General features: G+C 46.9%; 1 protein-coding gene across 5 annotated transcripts in view; it reads right to left on the reverse strand.

Annotated features, from left to right (window-relative positions):
* The window catches only part of LOC140737390 (inositol-tetrakisphosphate 1-kinase-like), a 92,944-nt gene extending 75,079 nt beyond the window's left edge, over positions 1-17,865 (reverse strand). The window contains exons 1-2 of one of the 5 annotated variants that reach the window (XM_073063868.1): positions 17,464-17,864; positions 2,935-2,959 (exon numbers count right to left, since the gene is read on the reverse strand). In XM_073063868.1, coding sequence (XP_072919969.1) covers positions 2,935-2,959; positions 17,464-17,555 — 117 coding nt within the window. In that variant the 5' untranslated portion in view covers positions 17,556-17,864. Of the gene's footprint in view, positions 1-2,934; positions 2,960-15,440; positions 15,679-17,463 lie in introns of those variants that run through there. The other 4 variants (XM_073063867.1, XM_073063869.1, XM_073063870.1 and 1 more) reach the window with 4 other exon arrangements.
* Positions 17,866-18,362: the final 497 nt, after the last annotated feature.

Here is an 18,362-nt window from a genome sequence, read left to right on the forward strand (position 1 = left end):
CCTTTCACCCTTAACCTCTGGTACTCAACCCAACCCCAGTGGAAAAAGCCTGCTTGCTTTTACCCTATGTATACCCCTCAAAATTTTGTATAGCTCTATCAAATCTCCCCTCAATCTTCTGTATTCCAAGGAATAAAATTCTAACCGATTCAATTTTTCCTTACAACTCGGGTCTTCCAGTCCCAGCAACATCCTTGTAAACTTCCCGTATTTTTCAACCTTATTTACATCTATCCTATAGGTCAGTGACCAAAACAGCACCCAATACTCACCAACATCTTGTGCTGAGTGTAGCATGGCCACAAATGTTCAGCAGAACAACAAAGAACACGAGTCTTTCCCTCCTTCCCGCCGAGTCTTCTAACCCCAGGACAGGCCGCTCGGCCTCCGGCAGACTTGTGGACAATGGGCCTCCGACCTCCCCAGTGGATTTCAAACTCACTGGCCCAGGGCCGTCAGTCACTGGGCTATTCCAGACTTCTGATCGAACCCTGTGTCGGTGCGCCATTGCCTCAGCAGAACGGTTTGGGACCCCAGAACGGGTGGACAGGGAATCAATCTCTCGTGTTTACGCAGGTGGGCCGAGGAGAGGAATGGTTGGAGGTGATAAGAGAGAGTTGCATAGGGAATAGTTCTGCGGGAGTGCTGAAAGAGAGGAGAGATGTGAAATCTCATCTGAAATGGTTAAATCCACACTGTTTTGACTCAACCATTCCCTCATGAAGCAAGTTCCAGAAATAGCCAATTTCCTCATCTCTCTACTCTGTCTACCAATTCCTTCAACTCTGGTTTTTAAAACCATTGTTAGAGGAAATGGGCCCATATTTACTCACTGTAAACCCTTCACTTCACAATTCTTATTCGGGGTTTTGTACCAAACAGAAGTGACCTGATAGGGGTGTACAAGATGACACGAGGCAGAGATGAAATGGACAGAGACTTCCCCCCCCAGAGTGGAAATGGTGAATGTAAGGGGGCATCATTTTAAGGTGTTCGGAGGAATCTCTGGGGTTTACGGGTTGTCCAGGAAAGGTAGTACCTCTGGTGAGGGAGCTCGTCACCTCCATTCTGAGGCAACTTGTTTACTAACCTCATTTACTTTGGTGCTGACTAAACAAACTGACAAGCCCGTTTCTGTGTTGTGGTGCTTTAGAACCGACCGGGAGTGAAGCTAGCGGTGTTTCAGCAGTGGCTGGTAAAAGATGACCAACTCGAAACCTTATCCTTCCTTGTCACGACAACAGGGGAACAACTTCTGCACCGGTTCAACCACGACCTAAAGAGGTGTGGAGTTTGTGCAGTCTCTGCTTTCTTCCCACATCCTGGAGACGTGCAGGAAGGTTAATGGGTCGCTGTTAATTAGTCCGGGCAAGAGGTGAAATTAAAGAAGTTGTGGACAAGCGAGAGAACATGTCGCTGAGGGAGAGTGAAATAACGACGGGGAAGCTAAGGGGATTGCTCCTCTAAAAGTTGTCAGAGCTCTGACGGGTAGAACGGTCAACATCCAATAAACCGATGTATCTGTGCAACAGTATTTCTTCAACATTGCATGCAAGGACAGCACAGTTGGACGGTCAGGGTTTAATTCCTGCCACCGCCTCCGAGGAGTTTGCACGTTCTCCCGTGATGACGTGCGTGCTTCCTTCTGGTGCTCCACGTTCCAAAGGCCTTCTGGTTAGGGTTAGTGAGCTGTGGGCATGCTATGTTGACATCAGAAGCATGGCGATACTTGCAGGCTGCCCCCAGCGCATCCTCAGACTGTGTTGGTCGTTGACATACATATGTGACAAACAGCTAATCCTAACCTTAACCCTTCTTAATCTTAAGACAGGGTCTCCACTTTTGCTCTCTCTACTTACTGTCACACCACCGGCATTTAGAACAGCAGTGAAAGTCCTCCATCTCCGATGGCGTTCAGGGCTTCCTTCATCGTGTCGGTAGTTCCTCTCGGTTTTCACCACTGTTAGTCACACAACTCCCGGGTGGAGACTCGGGAATACTGTCACACTCAGATGTAGAAGGATTCTTCCTTGCTGTTTCCGTAATAGTTTGACCAGTCAGGGTCGTTAGACCTGAGCTGAACCCCCGAACCTGGAGGACCAGTGGACCACTCTTAGTCTGACCTCTACCCTTTGACCTGTTTGGCAAGGGTGACCCTACCAAGAGCCCCGACTCCAGCCAGCATAGTGCTCTGGGTCACTGAGGCACGCAAATCTCCAAACCCAACCAGTTTTCCAAACCTGGAGGACCAGTGGACCACACAGTCTGACCTCTACCCTTTGACCTGCTCTGGGTCACTGAGGCGCGCCCAATGACAAGGTTGTGATTCTCTTGGAGGAGTCTTTGTTCTGCTCAAGTCCAATTGAATTTCAGGTCCAATTTAATGTACAGGATGGGATCTGAACTCAAGCAACAAGAGGATATTCCACCGACTGCTAATTCTACACGGTGATGGACAGCAAAGTGAAAACTATGGAAGCAGGTCTGTCACCCAGAGTTACCTGGATGCATCCATTTCAGCACACACGAGACTGCACACACACACTGGATTAATTCAGCAAGTCTGGCAGAGAAACGAGCATCCATTTTGGCATGGGTGACCCTACCAACAGCCAGAGGGTAGAGGCCAGACTAAGAGTGGCCCACCAGTCCTCCAAATTCAGGGGTTCAACTCAGGGCCAACCCTGACTAGTCAAACAAAACAGCAATGAAGAATCCTTCTACATCTGAGTGTGACGGTATTCCTGAGTCTCCACCCGGGATTTACATGACTAACTGTAGTGAAAACCGAGAGGAAGCTACTGACACAATGAAGGAAGCCCTGAACACCGCCAGAGATAGAGAACCTTCATTGCTGCCCTGAACAGCAGTGTAATAGGCAGTAACTGAACTATGCATGCACACACGATACAAGAGAGAAAAATCTTCACTCACCTGGATGACTTCAATTCCTCTCTTCCTAAAAAGGAAAGAAAACAAAATCTGCATTATACCACTCGCTTAACCGGAGGCGAATGAAGTAACGAAGCTCATTAACCTATCCCGAAGTTCAAGTTCCCATCAGTTCCCAGAGCCGTTCGAAATGAGCTCGGGTATTCTTACCCGAGGTGTGTGTTCAAGTCCCACCCCAGAGACGTGAGCACTGGTTACAGCAGAGAGTTCCCCACCTTCTTTATGCCGTGGACCAATACCAGACTCCAGGTTGAAAATCCACTGGGAAGGAGGGTTGAGCATCTGCCTCACAGTGCCAGAGACTCAGGTTCAAACCCCACCCCAGCTACAGACTGTGTTGCAGTTTGTACACTCCCACGAAGACTACCCGCCTCGGTGTGGTCTAGGCCACAGTTACACTCCACCATCTACTAAAGACTTTACGTTCTGATAGGTGGGATCAAAAACTCAAGTCTTTGAAGATTTCAAAACTACAAATATTCATTCTTTCAGTATTGACATTTGCTGGCAATCACCGTGCATCTTCATCTGTTCCCAGACTGAACAGTTGGGAGTCATTCTAATTACTGGGGCTAGAATAACATAGCCCAGCCTGGTTTCCTTCCCCAAAGACGTTTGCAAACATTTTTTTTTCTTTAAAAAAAAAAGAGATCAATAATTTGGCTGTGTTATCACTGAGGAATGTTGTGTTTTAAGTTCTAGATACAATTACTCAACCAGAAATTATTCAGCAGCTATATTGGGAATGGAAGTCACCCACTCAGTTTTGCTGATGAACAATTTAAGCACTGTTACCCTACCCAAAACTTAAAAGGTCCTTGTGAATTTCCACCCCCCACCCCCTGCCGTGTGCCCATCCCCAACCAGCATTCCTCAGCCATTCTTGGAATCATCCATGTGAACCTCGTCTGAACCCTCTCCAATGCCAGCACATCTTCCCTTCGATAAAGAGCCCAGAACTGTTTACAATACTCAAGGCGAGGCCTCACCAGTGCCTTCTAAAGCACCAGCATCACATCCCTGCTCTTGTATTCCAGACCTTTTGAAAATGAATGCTAACACCGTATTTGTCTTCCTCACTAACTCTTCCTGCAAGTTAACCTTTAGGGTGTTCTTCACAAGGACACCCAAGTCCCTTTGCATCTCTGATTTTTGGATTTTCTCCCAATTTAGAAAATAGTCTGCACATTTATTTCTACTACCACAGAGCATAACCATGCATTTTCCAACATTGTATTTCATTTGCCACTTTCTTGCCCATTCTCCTAATCTGTCTAAATCCTTCTGCAGCCTACCTGTTTCCTCAATACTACCTTTCCTTTCTTCAATCTTCACATCCTCTGCAAACTTGGCAACAAATCCATCTATTCCATCATCAAAATCATTGTCATGCATCATAAAAAGAAGTGATCCCAACACCAACCCCTGCTGAACACCACTGGTCACTGGCAGCCAAACAGAAAAGGATCCTTTTATTCCTGCTCGCTGCCTCCTACCTACCATGCCAGTAATTTTCCTGTAATACCATGGACTCTTAACTTGGTAAGCAGCCTCATGTGTGGCACCTTGTCAAAGGCCTTCTGAAAATCCAAATATACAACATCCACTGCAGCCCCTTTATCTATCCTACCTGTAATCTCCTTAAAAGAACTCCAACAGTTCATCAGGCAAGATTTTCCCTGAAGGAAACCATGCTGACTTTATCCTATCTTACCCTGTGTCACTAAGTGCTCCATAACCTCATCCTCAACAATCAACTCCAACATCTTCCCAACCACTGAGGTTAGGCTAACTGGTCTATAATCTCCTTTTTGCTGCCATTCTCCTTTTCTTAAGTGTGGTGACATTTGCAATTTTCCAGTCCTCTGGCACCAGGCCAGAGTCCAATGATGTTTGAAAATGCTGTTTGATCCAGTGATGGTTTACTAATACCACCACAATCTCTATTGCCATCTCTTTCAGAACCCTAGGCTGCAATTCATCTGGTCCGGGTGACTTTCAGCTTTTTCAGCACCTTCTTCCTTGTAATAGTAACTACACTCACTTCTCTTCCCTCAAACCTCTCAACATCTGGCACACTGCTAGTGTCTTCCACAATGAAGACTGATGCAAAATAGACATTCAGTTTATCTGCCATCTCCTTGTCTTAACCCCCCCCATTATTATTTCTTCAGTCTCATCTTCTAGCGATTCTATAACCACTCATCTCTTTTTTCCAAAAAAAATACTTGAAAAAGCTTTTACTATCCATTTTGATATTGTTTGCTAGCTTGCTTTCACATTTCATCTTTGCCCTCCTAATGATTCTTTTAGTTGTCTCTGTACGTTTTAAAGAGCTTCCCAATCCTCTAATCCTCCCACTAATTTTTGCTTTGTTGGATGCCCTCTGTTTTGCTTTTACTTTAACATCAGCTTGAATTCCCTTGTCAGCTATGGTTGCACTATTTTGTCATTTGAAAATTTCTTCACTTTTGGAATATGCCTATCCTGCCCCTTCCTCATTTTCTTCCCCCAGGAACTCACGCCATCACTGCTCTGCTGTCATCCCTGCCAGAATCTCCTTCCAATTTATTTCAGCCACCTCCTCTCTCATACCGCTAATTTCCTTTACTCCGCAGAAACACTGCTACATCAGACTTTAATTTCAAGTTGAACTCAATCATGCTGTGATCACTGGTTCCTAAGGGTTCTTTTACCTTAACTGTCTCTGGTTCATTACGTAACACCCAATCCAGTATAGCTGATCCCTTAGTAGGCTCAATGACAAATTGCTCTAAAAGAACCACCTCTTAGGCATTCAACAAACCCACTTGAGATCCATTTCCAACCTGATTTTCACAATCGACCTACGTGTTGAACTCTCATGACAATCATACCATTGCCCTTTGACACACCTCTTCTATCTCCCGTTGTAATCTGTGGATCACATACCAGCCACTGTTGGGAGGCCTGTATATACCTGCCATCAGGGTCCTTTTACCCTTGCAGTTTCTTAACTCAACCCACAAGAATTCAACATCTTCCTACTGATTTGATGCCATTCTTTACCAGCAAAGCCACGCCATCCCCTTCCTATCCCTCTGATACAACGTGTAACCTTGGACATTCTGCTCCCAACTACAACCATCCTTCAGCCAGCAAGTCTTCCACAAAGACAGGCATTTGTTGTAACCAGAGTAATGCGGTCTCATTTGGCTGCATTCATGAATGGTCAAACTTGAAGTGAAGTCACGTTTACGGTCATTTAGTGATATACATGTATACCACCAAATGAGACAATGTTTCTCCAAACCTGCACAGTAGTTCTCAACAACTTATACAGATGAACTACACATAAAGTGCATAAATTAAATACTGTAAAGAACACAGCAGATTAACCAGTGGCACTTCGAATGCAACCCAGCAGGAAATCAATGAAAATACAAAAAGAAAAAAGTAATATTTCTTTAGACAGAGAGAAGTGAATCTGTGGAATTTGTTGCCACAGGTGGCTGTGAGCATCAAGTCATTGGCTATATTTAAGGCGCAAGTAGATAGATTCTTGATTAGTCAGGATACGAATGCAGGCGGGGAGAAGGGCTGAGCAGGAAATGGATCAGACATGATGAAATGGTCTCCCTCTCTCGTTACGGAATCAGTTCAGTGTCAGGATGAGTGGAATTACCCCCTCTGCTTCAACAGGGGCAGCACAGTACAAGACAAATAAAAATTTCAAATAAGTTACAATAAAAAAAATAAAAGGAGCAAAATATGAGGTTGTCTTCATGGACTATTCAGAAATCTGATGGCAGAGGGGAAGAAGCGACACACAGGATGCGAGGAACTCAGCAGGTCAGGCAGCATCAATCAAAATGAGTAGATAGTCTTCCGGACTGAGAGGAAAAGGGAGAGGGGAAAGATGCCATAACAGGTGGAGGAGGGGAAGGAGATGGGCAACGCCAAGGGGTGGAAAGGTCAAGGGCTGGTGAAGAAAGAATCGGATAGGAGAAGAGTGAACCAGAGGACAAAGGGAAGGACGAGAGGAAGAAGCTGTTCCTGAATCGTTGAGTGTGCGTCTTCGGGCTCCTGTACCTCCTCCCCGAGAAGTGGGAATGTCCTGGGACTTCATTTCTCCATTTCAATGAATTTAAGGCCCAACATTCCTCTTTCACTGCCTTTTTCTATGAGAATGGATCTTCACTCTCCCAGTGGGCCCAGGAATCTCGGGTTCCTCACCCACCGGGACATCCCCCTTTCCTTTATTCAATAGATCGAGGCACGACCGTGCAGGCGCATGGACATCAGCCAGTTAGACTGGCGGGAAGAATTTAAAAGGAGAGCATTTTTCCTTCAGCGGTTTGATCGAGGCACGTGGACGTCAGGTTAGACTGGCGGGAAGAATTGAAAAATAAGACAGCTTTATAGAGTGGGCAACAGAGTAGGAGGGCTTTAGCAATAATGGGTAGAGGTGAGGTAAGTTACTTGTGAAGCACAGGATTGGGAAGTATGTCTGTGAGGCTGCTGTTCTGGACTGGGTATCGGATGTGGGAAGTTCAGGTGACTCCCGGCCCCCCAGATGGCCACATCTGCGCCAGGTGTGTCGAGCTGCAGCTCCTTAGGGACCAGGTTAGAGAACTGGAGATGCAGCTCGATGACCTTTGTCTGGTCAGGGAAAGTGAAGTGATAGATAGGAGTTATAGGCAAGTGGTCACACCGGATTCTCGGGAGACAGATAACTGGGTAACACTCAGGAGAGGGAAGGGCAGGTGCCAGATACTAGGGAGTACCCCTGTGACTGTCCCCCTTCACAATAAGTACTCCTGTTTGAGTGCTGTTAGGGGAATGGCCTACCTGGGAGAAGCAACAGAGACTGGCCCTGTGGCTCAGAAGGGTAGGGAAAGGAAGAGGATGGCAGCAGTGATAGAGGACTCTGTAATTAGGGGGTAACACAGTCGATTATGTGGACGCAGGAAAGTATGGATGCTAGTTTGCCTCCCAGCTGCCAGGGTCTGGGATGTTTCTGATCACATCCACGATATCCTGAAGTGGGAAGGAGAACAGCCAGAGGTCATGGTACATATTAGTACCAACGACATAGGTAGGAAAAGGGAGGAGGTCCTGAAAACAGACTACAGGGAGTTAGGAAGGAAATTGAAAAGCAGGACCACAAAGGCAGTAATCTCAGGATGACTGCCTGTGCCATGTGACAGTGAGTATATGAACAGAGTGAGGTGGAGGATAAATTCATGGCTGAGGGATTGGAGAAGGGGCAGGGATTCAGATTTCTGGATCAATGGGACCTCTTTTGAGGCAGGTGTGACCTGTACATTAAGGATGGGTTGCACTTGAATTCGAGATGGGAGGTTTGCCAAGGCTATTGGGGAGTGTTTAAACTAGAATTGCTGGGGGGTGGGGAAACCAAACTGAAGAGACAGAGGAAGTAACAGGGACATCGAGGAGCAGATAGGGAGACAGATTCTGGAAAGGTGTAATAATAACAGGGTCGTCATGGTGGGAGATTTTAATTTCCCAAATATTGATTGGCATCTCCCTAGAGCGAGGGGTTTAGATGGGGTGGAGTTTGTTAGGTGTGTTCAGGCAGGTTTCCTGACACAATATGTAGATAAGCCTACAAGAGGAGAGGCTGTACTTGATCTGGTATTGGGAAATGAACCTGGTCAGGTGTCAGATCTCTCAGCATTTTTGGAGATAGTGATCACAATTCTACCTCCTTTACCATAACATTGGAGAAAGATAGGAACAGACAAGTTAGGAAAATGTTTAATTGGAGTAAGGGGAAATATGAAGCTATCAGACAGGAACTTGGAAGTATAAATTGGGAACAGATGTTCTCAGGAAAATGTACAGCAGAAATATGACAAATACTCAGGGGATACTTGTGTGGAGTTCTGCATAGGTACATTCCAATGAGACAGGGAAAGGATGGTAGGGTACAGGAACCATGGTGTACAAAGGCTGTTGTAAATCTAGTCAAGAAAAGTTTATGAAAGGTTAAAAAAAAAACCAAGGTAATGATAAAGATCTAGATTATAAGGCTAGCAGGAAGGAGCTTAAGAATTAAATTAGGAGAGCCAGAAAGGGACCAGGAGAAGGCCTTGGCAAGCAGAATTAAGGAAAACCCCAAGGCATTCTACAAGTATGTGAAGAGCAAGAGGATAAGACGTGAGAGAACAGGGCCAATCAAGTGTGACAGTGGAAAAGTGTGTATGGAACTGGAGGAAATAGCCGAGGAACTTAATGACTACTTGCTTCAGTATTCACTACGGAAAAGGATCTTGGTGATTTGTAGGAATAACTTGCAGCAGACTGAAAAACTTGAGCATATAGACATTAAGAATGAGGATGTGCTGGAGATTTTGGAAAGCATCAAGTTGGATAAGTCACTGGGACCGGACGGGATGTACCCCAGGCTACTGTGGGAGGTGAGGGAGGAGATTGCTGAGCCTCTGGCAATGATCTTTGCATCATCAATGGGGACAGGAGAGGTTCTGGAGGATTGGAGGGTTGCGGATGTTGTTCCTTTATTCAAGAAAGGGAGTAGAGATAGCCCAGGAAATTATAGACCAGTGAGTCTTACTTCAATGGTTAGAAAGTTGATGGAGAAGATCCTGAGAGGCGGGATTTATGAACATTTGGAGAGGTATAATATGATTAGGAATAGTCAGCATGGCTTTGTCAAGGGCAGGTTGTACCTTACAAACCCGATTGAATTTTTTTGAGGATGTGACTAAACACATTGATGAAGGTAGAGCAGGAGATGTAGTGTATGTGGATTTTAGCAAGGCATTTGATAAGGTACCCCATGCAAGGCTTATTGAGAAAGTAAGGAGGCATGGGATCCAAGGGGACATTGCTTTGTGGATCCAGAACTGGCTTGCCCACAGAAGGCAAAGAGTGGTTGTAGACGGGTCATATTCTGCATGGAGGCTGGTGACCAGTGGAGTGCCTCAGGGATCTGTTCTGGGATCCCTTCTCTTCGTGATTTTTATAAATGACCTGGATGAGGAAATGAAGGGATGGGTTAGTAAATTCGCTGATGACACAAACATTGGGGGTGTTGTGGATAGTGTGGAGGGCTGTCAGTGGTTACAGCAGGACATTGATAGGATGCAAAATTGGGCTGAGAAGTGGCAGATGGAGTTCAACCCAGATAAGTTTGAGGTGGCTCATTTTGGTAGGTCAAATATGATGGCAGAATATAGTATTAATGGTAAGACTCTTGACAGTGTGGAGGATCAGAGGGATCTTGGGGTCCGAGTCCATAGGACACTCAAAGCGGCTGTGCAGGTTGACTCTGTGGTTAAGAAGACATATGGTGTATTGGCCTCACCAACTGCGGGAGAGCCGAGAGGTAATGTTACAGCTATGTAGGACCCTGGTCAGACCCCACTTGGAGTACTGTGCTCAGTTCTGGTCACCTCACTACAGGAAGGACATGGAAACTATAGAAAGGGCGCAGAGGAGATTTACAAGGATGTTGCCTGGATTGGGGAGCATACCTTATGAGAATAGGTTGAGTGAACTCGGCCTTTTCTCCTTGGAGTGACGGAGGATGAGGGGTGACCTGATAGAGGTGTGTAAGATGATGAGAGGCATTGATCGTGTGGTTAGTCAGAGGTTTTTCCCCAGAGCTGAAATGGCTAACCGAAAGGGGACAGTTTTAGGGTGCTTGGAAATAGATACAGAGGAGATGTCAGGGGCATTTAAAATACAATACACAGAGTGGTGAGTGCATGGAATGGGCTGCCAGCGATGGTGGTGGAGGCGGATACAATATGATACAATAAGAGGCTCCTGAATAGGTACATGGAGCTCAGAATATTAGAGGGCCATGGGTAAAGTCTAAAGTACATGTTTGGCACAGCATTGTGGGCTGTAGGTTTTCTCTGTTTCTATGTTCTATGCTCATTCCCAACTACCGACATTCCAGATCCACCCATCTAGGATATTGACATAGATTGCACGCATTTCCCACCAGAACGCGGCAGCTTGGTGAATAGTGGCTAGCGTAACAATTTCAGCGCCAACGAGCAGGATTCAATTCTCATTGCCGTCTGCAAGGAGGTTATATGTTTTCCCCGTGGCCCCGTAGGTTTCCTCCCACAGTCCAAAGCTGTATGGGTTAGGGTTAGTGAGTTATGGGCGCTGCAAGCTTTTATTTAATGTATTTATTTATGAATGTATTTAATGAGAGCGCAGACTAGGCCTTTCCAGCCTCACTGCCCAGCAATCTCTGATGTAACCCTAGCATAATCACAGGACAATTTACAATGACTAATTAACCTACCGACTGGTGGGTCTTTGGATTGTGGGATGCCACGTGGTCACAGGGAAAACGTGCAAACTCCGTACCAGCAGGAGGAATTGAATCTGTGTCGCGGGAACTGTACACCATTGTGCTAACCACTATGCTACCACGCCCCCAGGGGGCCGACCCCAGCACCTCCTCAGACTGTGTTGGTTGTCGATGCATTCTACTGCACGTACAATGTGCATGTGACAAATAAAGCTAATTTTTATAAGCACCCATGAAGTGACTCATCTTTGCTAACGTTAGGGCCAATCGATTGCGATTGACCAGGAACTAATTCATTGCAAACAAAGACGTTTCTCTACTGGAAACTGCATCAATGCTCAGGAACAAAGAAACCACTCCTGTGTTCCCGAAGGCCAATGTCCAACTGAATGCTGGGGACCTAAAGAGCAGCTGGGAAGTGAAAAGGCCCACACAGTAACTCTCTGATAACCGATCTGAGCTTTCCAACGCCAAATGAAACAGGTACAGGTGAACACCTGGCATGGAAGTGGTCAGCAGTTGTAGGGACGTTGTTGAAGAACTCCTCAGTCACTACCATCGCCAGCCGGTGGGGCAGGGGCAACAGCACCAGACTTCGAGGCAAGTGGTCGCAGTTTCAAATCCTGCCAGCTACTCGCATGCTGTCCTTCAATGCTGGGTTGCGTTAAGCATCGAGCTGGCAAGTCAACCTCAAAAAATAAAAACAGACAGAAATGCTAAAGAAATGGCAAGGTTGTGCCTGATGTGCCACAAGGCACGGAGAGGACTAACTCAACCACAAGCGTCTGGCTGCGTCACGTTGAAAGCTGTCGAGCTGTACGGTCATCTCCAGCTTTGGACAATGACTCATCAGAAAGGCACAAGTCAACCAAGATCGGTGAACATCTAAAACGTCGGCCAAACGGAACGGTCAAATTCAGAACCCCCGATGTTGTACATCCGGGAAAGACATCACAGGGGACCTCAGACACAGCATGAAGAACAAGTAACCTGAACCTTCCGGAGATATTCTAGATATTCTCTCTGCCCCACACAAAATGACCACCCTGAGCTTACTCCTGAAGTTGCGAGGCAGAGATTGGTTCAAGATCACAAAGAAGAGAAAATCTGCAGATGCTGGAAGTCAAAGTCAAAGACAGACTGACACCAACCCCCCCCCCTCCCCCCACCTGGAGGAACTCAGTGAGGGCAGGCAGCATCTATGGAGATGAATGTAGTCGACATTTTGGACTGAGACCCTTGAGGTGAACAGCATTTTAAGCTCATCCCCATTAGCACCCCTGGCTATGTCAACCTTAAGGAACTTGGTAAACAGTTACTAAACCTTGACAGAGAAGTGAAGAGGAAAGCAAACTGATGTGAAGGGTTAATATATTTGCCAGTTGAAAGTTGCTTCTGCCATGGCAGTCACTGATTGGCCCATTGAAGGGAATCAGCAGCTCTTTCCCATTCATTGCTTGTGCGCCACAGCATCAGACACCTCGGGGTATACGAATAGCAGGTGAGAGAGATTCTCTCTCCTTTCCTGTCTCTGGAGGAAATCGCCTTTTGTACAGCCAACACCAGACACCGTTTCCAAGCTCTGTCACAGCAGAGATTCTCAGGTGGAAACACTTCAAGAAGGTTCTCAAAACCAAGAGATGTGGGAGCAGAATTAGGCCATTCGGCTCATGAGTCCACTCCACCATTCAGTTATGACTGATTTTTCCCCCCTCAAACTGATTTTCCTACCCTCTCTCTGAAAACCTTAAACCCATTATTAATCAAGAACCTATCAACATTTTCCTTAAATACACCCAACGATGACATCTATGCCACCCATGGCAATGAATTCCACAAATTCATCACCTTCTGGCTGAAGAAACTCTTCCTTATCTGTTCTGAAAGGACATCCGTTTATTCTGAGGCCGTGCCCTCAGATCTTGGGGGTCTCCTACTAATGGAAACATCGCCACATCCAAGCACTGGAAGTCCAGCAGAGAGTGGAAGTCTCAATTGCCACAACGCCACCCTTCTGAGCAGTACAGCATTCCCACTGATCGTCCGGATAAATAGGATGAGTGGACATGGCACAAGATCAACATGGAGGCAGTGGCCCGTCCATCTCCATGACCACCCAACATGGAGAAGGAGCACTTGGGCTGGAAGCTGGAACACGTGGTATATTGATAGGAACACAGAGGCCTCAAAGGGTGCAAAGTTCACGATTGTAGTTGGTCTCTCTCATCTCTCACAATGATGTGACCCACCATCACAGAGAGCTAGGCTGTCTTGCAGCATGGCGTGCTCATGACAGATTGGAGCCAAATGCCATCGAGACAAGTGGAAAGGAGGGTTTCCCTTCATTGGAAATTAATGGTCAGGCTGTGTCATTCAAACTCCTGGCGACTACAGGGAGAAGCACGTTACATTCATCACTGGGAAAGGCCAGCAGAGATTCTCCTTCCTACAGCAGCTAAGGAAACGCAACATCTTAGGGGGTATCCCGATGAATTTTTACTCAGCATCATTGAGGGTGTTGTGACCACCTCCATCACCGGCCGGTTTCTGGCCGTGTCCTCCCTCGCCAAGTCCAGGGCCGCTCAGCGGAGGCGGTCACTGGCCATCCGCAGCTGGCGTTTAAAGACAGGTTCATTGCCAGAGCTGGGGTAATTACTGCTGACCCCATCCACCCTAGCAGTCCCATTTGCCAAGCTGCCATCAGGGAGACGCTACAAATCCGTCACCTCCGAAGCTTCTTTCCCGTAGCTATCCAGCTTCTCAACAAAACTCACTCGGGTGTAATACACCAACTGTCCCCGCAAAAACCCTCATTCTGTTACCTCACACCGCAGGCCAATTCAAACTGGGTCTAGACGAACCAGAATTTGTGCAGACTGGGAATAACATCTCCAACACCGGCACCCCACATATTATGGATGCTGGTGAAATTAAACCAGATTCCAATTCTGTTGATAATTATTGAGGCCATTAACATATTCACATTTAAATTTGATCATTGATGTTTACACGTGACTGTTCTGCTAACTGTTGATTGCTCATGGCTGTTTGAACTATTGGCTTGTAAATCGTTGGTTGCTACTGTGTCACCTTTTAAGGTATTGTCCTGTGTTTTACGCTCGGCACCGAACCACAATCAGTTCTGGTCCGTTTCACCTCCTGGTGATAGCGATTCTGGTCACCTCCCAATCGGTGGGCCCCGAGAGCACAGGCTGGATTAATCCTGACTGCGCTTCAGAACAAGAGGAACGGCCATGGAATCAGGTGACAATCAGCCCCGAGGGACTGAGGCAATCGATCAGGTTTATTCCCACTGACACATACTGAAATACGACATACAGGAGTGGGATGTATTTACACTCAGCACCCACTTTATCAGGTACATCTGCTCCTTAATGCAGATATCCCATCAGCAAACATGGCAGCAGCTCAGTGGTTAAAAGCTTGCCGACATGGTCAAGAGGTTCAGTTGCTGTTCAGACCAAACGCAGTATCAGAATGGGGGAAGAAATGTGATCCAAGTGACTTTGACTGTGGAATACTTGTTGGTGCCAGATGGGGTGGTTTGAGTATCTCAGAAACTGCCGCCCTCTTACAATTATCACGTACAACCCTCTCTAGAGTTTACAGAGAATGGTGTGGAGAAAACACCCAGTTAGCAGCAGCTCATGGTAATGGTGGGGGGGGGGGCATAAAAAAGGTTGGAAACCCCCTGCTCCAGGGTTAACAGAATGGTACAAATGAACATCCGGTGAGTGGCAGTTCTGTGGACAAAAGTACCTCGTTAATGCGAGGGGACAGAGGAGTGGCTGGACGGGGTCAAGCTGACAGGAAGACAAATAACCACACGCTCACAAACAGTGGAGTGCAGAAGGACACCCCCGACTGCACAACGTGTCTGTACATCCTTCCTGTAGGTACTCGCACTCCTCCGCGCCCTCCCATTCAGTCTGCAACCCCTACCCGGTTGGTCCTACTGAAGTGTGACACCCGTCTCCATGAAATTCCATCTGCCATTTTATTTCGACCCATTCTTTCAGCTGGTCCCAGTCCCCCCTGCAAACCACGACTGCCTTCTTCAATGTCGACTACACCCCCAGTCTTGATATCGCCCCCGAATTTGTTATCCAGACCTCATTTTGTTTATTCCCCTTGCGCTAATGCAATGAAATGATCTCCAAGGGTAGCTTACCAAAACAGTTTTCCACTCTACCCCAGTGCACACAGCAACGATAAAGCAACTTATCACTGCAGACGTAACACGACATCCAGCCCCACGGAAACATCCCAAAGTCAGAGTGATTTCATGATCAAAGTAGCCGCTGAACATTTAAATTCCGATTCCATTTCCCATCCCGACCTGTCGGGTTCATGGCCCCCTTTAGTCCCAAGATGAGGCCACCCTCAGGGCGGAGGAGCAACACCTCTTCCGTCTGGGTCGCCTCCAAACTGATAGCATGAATACCGATTTCTCCTTCCGGTTAAAAAAAATGGTCGTTTATTTCACACTCTTGTCTTTTACCTCTTCTCACCTGCCCCTCCTCCGATTGTCCACTCTCCTCTCCAGCCCTCAACCTTCCCACCCAACTGGCATCACCTGGCACCTTCCAGCCGTCCTCCTTCCCCTCCCCTCCCCTCCTATTCTGGCGTCCTCCCCACTCTCGGTTTTAAACGTCAGATTCTACTCACTTCCCCAAGATACTGCCTGGCGACTCAGTTCCTCCAGCATTTTGTACGCAGTACTCTGCAGAATCTCTAGTAACGCTACCCTCTCCTTTCCAGTCCCAATGAAGGGTCCCGGCCCAAAACATCAACTCTTTTCCATAGACACTGTCTGACCTGCTGAGTTCCTCCAGCATTTTGTGTGTGTTACTCTGTCCATAGACACTGTCTGACCTGCTGAGTTCCTCCAGCATTTTGTGTGTGTTACTCTGTCCACAGACACTGTCTGACCTGCTGAGTTCCTCCAGCATTTTGTGTGTTACTCTGTCCACAGACACTGTCTGACCTGCTGAGTTCCTCCAGCATTTTGTGTGTTACTCTGTCCACAGACACTGTCTGACCTGCTGAGTTCCTCCAGCATTTTGTGTGTGTTACTCTGTCCATAGACGCTGTCTGACCTGCTGAGTTCCTCCAGCATTTTGTGTGTGTTACTCTGTCCATAGACACTGTCTGACCTGCTGAGTTCCTCCAGCATTTTGTGTGTGTTACTCTGTCCATAGACACTGTCTGACCTGCTGAGTTCCTCCAGCATTTTGTGTGTTACTCTGTCCACAGACACTGTCTGACCTGCTGAGTTCCTCCAGCATTTTGTGTGTGTTACTCTGTCCATAGACACTGTCTGACCTGCTGAGTTCCTCCAGCATTTTGTGTGTGTTACTCTGTCCACAGACACTGTCTGACCTGCTGAGTTCCTCCAGCATTTTGTGTGTGTTACTCTGATCATAGACACTGTCTGACCTGCTGAGTTCCTCCGGCATTTTGTGTGTGTTACTCTGACCATAGACACTGTCTGACCTGCTGAGTTCCTCCAGCATTTTGTGTGTGTTACTCTGTCCATAGACACTGTCTGACCTGCTGAGTTCCTCCAGCATTTTGTGTGTTGCAGACTTTCTTACATTGTCTTACAGGCATAATACAGAAACAATACATTTTATGAAAAACTATACATAAACAAAGACCGACAAACAACCAAGGTGTTGGGGAAAAACAAACTCTGCAAATGTAAGTAAGTAATGGGGAGAACAGGGGTTGAAAGGGAGTCCATAGGTTGCGGAACCAGGTGAGTGAAGCAGTCCGCGCCGGTTCAGGAACCTGAGGTTGAACTGTTCCCGAACGCGAGAACTCTGGAAATCCAGAGCAACACTCAGAAAACGCTAGAGGAACTCAGCGGCATCTATGGAAACGAGTGAAGAGCTGACCTTTCTTCCGGACTGCCAGCAGTTCCTGAACCTGGCAGTGCGAGTCTGCCCCACTTCATTAGAGCCAAGTTTTACTCTGCCATCAGTACTGCCTTAAGAGAGCTCGCTATGCCAAAGCCGCACCGTGTTTTCCCAACAACGAGCAAGCTATTAACCCACTGATCAATTAGATCTGTAAGTCCAAGGCTGCATCTTGGCAGGAGGAACATTCACATGCGTAAACCGTACTAGAGTTTATAAAGCAGCATTCCTTAAAATTCTTCAACAAAGCAGGGTGAGGCAATTTAGTCTTACCTGCAGAGCTCCGCGAAGACCACAAAGTTTAACTTCTTCCTTTTCTTGCCGTTCAAGCACACCCCTAACCGTTTCCCTGGGCGTCTCAGCATGACTGCCCAGCTCGGAAAAGCTACTGACGGTCTTACCTAATGTCTAAAAGGGAAGGAGGCTCCGAGACGAATGATAAAGAAACTCAGTCATCCCACCCCGCGTTAATAACTAATCGCTTTCAACGCTCCCACTCCGGTGAGGTGCAAAGTCTGATTTTTGCCGCCTGTCACACAATGCACCTCGACCGGCTGCCGATCCGGGGGCACCACCCAAAACATCCTCGGGACCCTCACCTGCCTTCTGCCCCCCAGCTTTTATTCCTTGGTCGCGGAGTAACAAACATATTGAGTACCCACGTGACGCGCAAAAGGTTGCAACATTCGCGGGCCACGCCCATCCACGTGGATTTCCGTGGGCGTTCCTTTCATATCCTGGAGTGACGTCACTGCTACCGCAGCCCTACGGTCCAATGGGCTGCGAAGGCTTGAGCTCTGCCTTGCCGCTGATAACAATGTTCAGCCCAAGTGGGGCCACCCTCAGTGTAGAGCAGTGGTTCCCAACCACCTAATCACCTCTAAAATCCTGATGCCCCCTGTGGTGATAATATAATTCTTATTATTCAAAAAGTGAACTCCTATTCACCTGGAGGAAGCCTAAAAGACCATTAACTTGGTTTAAACAAGCTTCCAAAGAACATGGCATTCATGAAAGAGAAAAATAAAAGAACCAAAGGACTGTTAAAGTTCTGAGGAAGAAATTACTAAGAAATTGTAAAAAAAAGAACATTAAGTGATATTAAAATAATAATAATAATAATTAATGAATAAAACAATGCCGATTCGTTTCTACAGCATACAAAGACAGAT

Source organism: Hemitrygon akajei, chromosome 12 (genome assembly GCF_048418815.1).
Source record: "Hemitrygon akajei chromosome 12, sHemAka1.3, whole genome shotgun sequence".
In the NCBI taxonomy this organism is placed as follows: Eukaryota; Metazoa; Chordata; class Chondrichthyes; order Myliobatiformes; family Dasyatidae; genus Hemitrygon; species Hemitrygon akajei.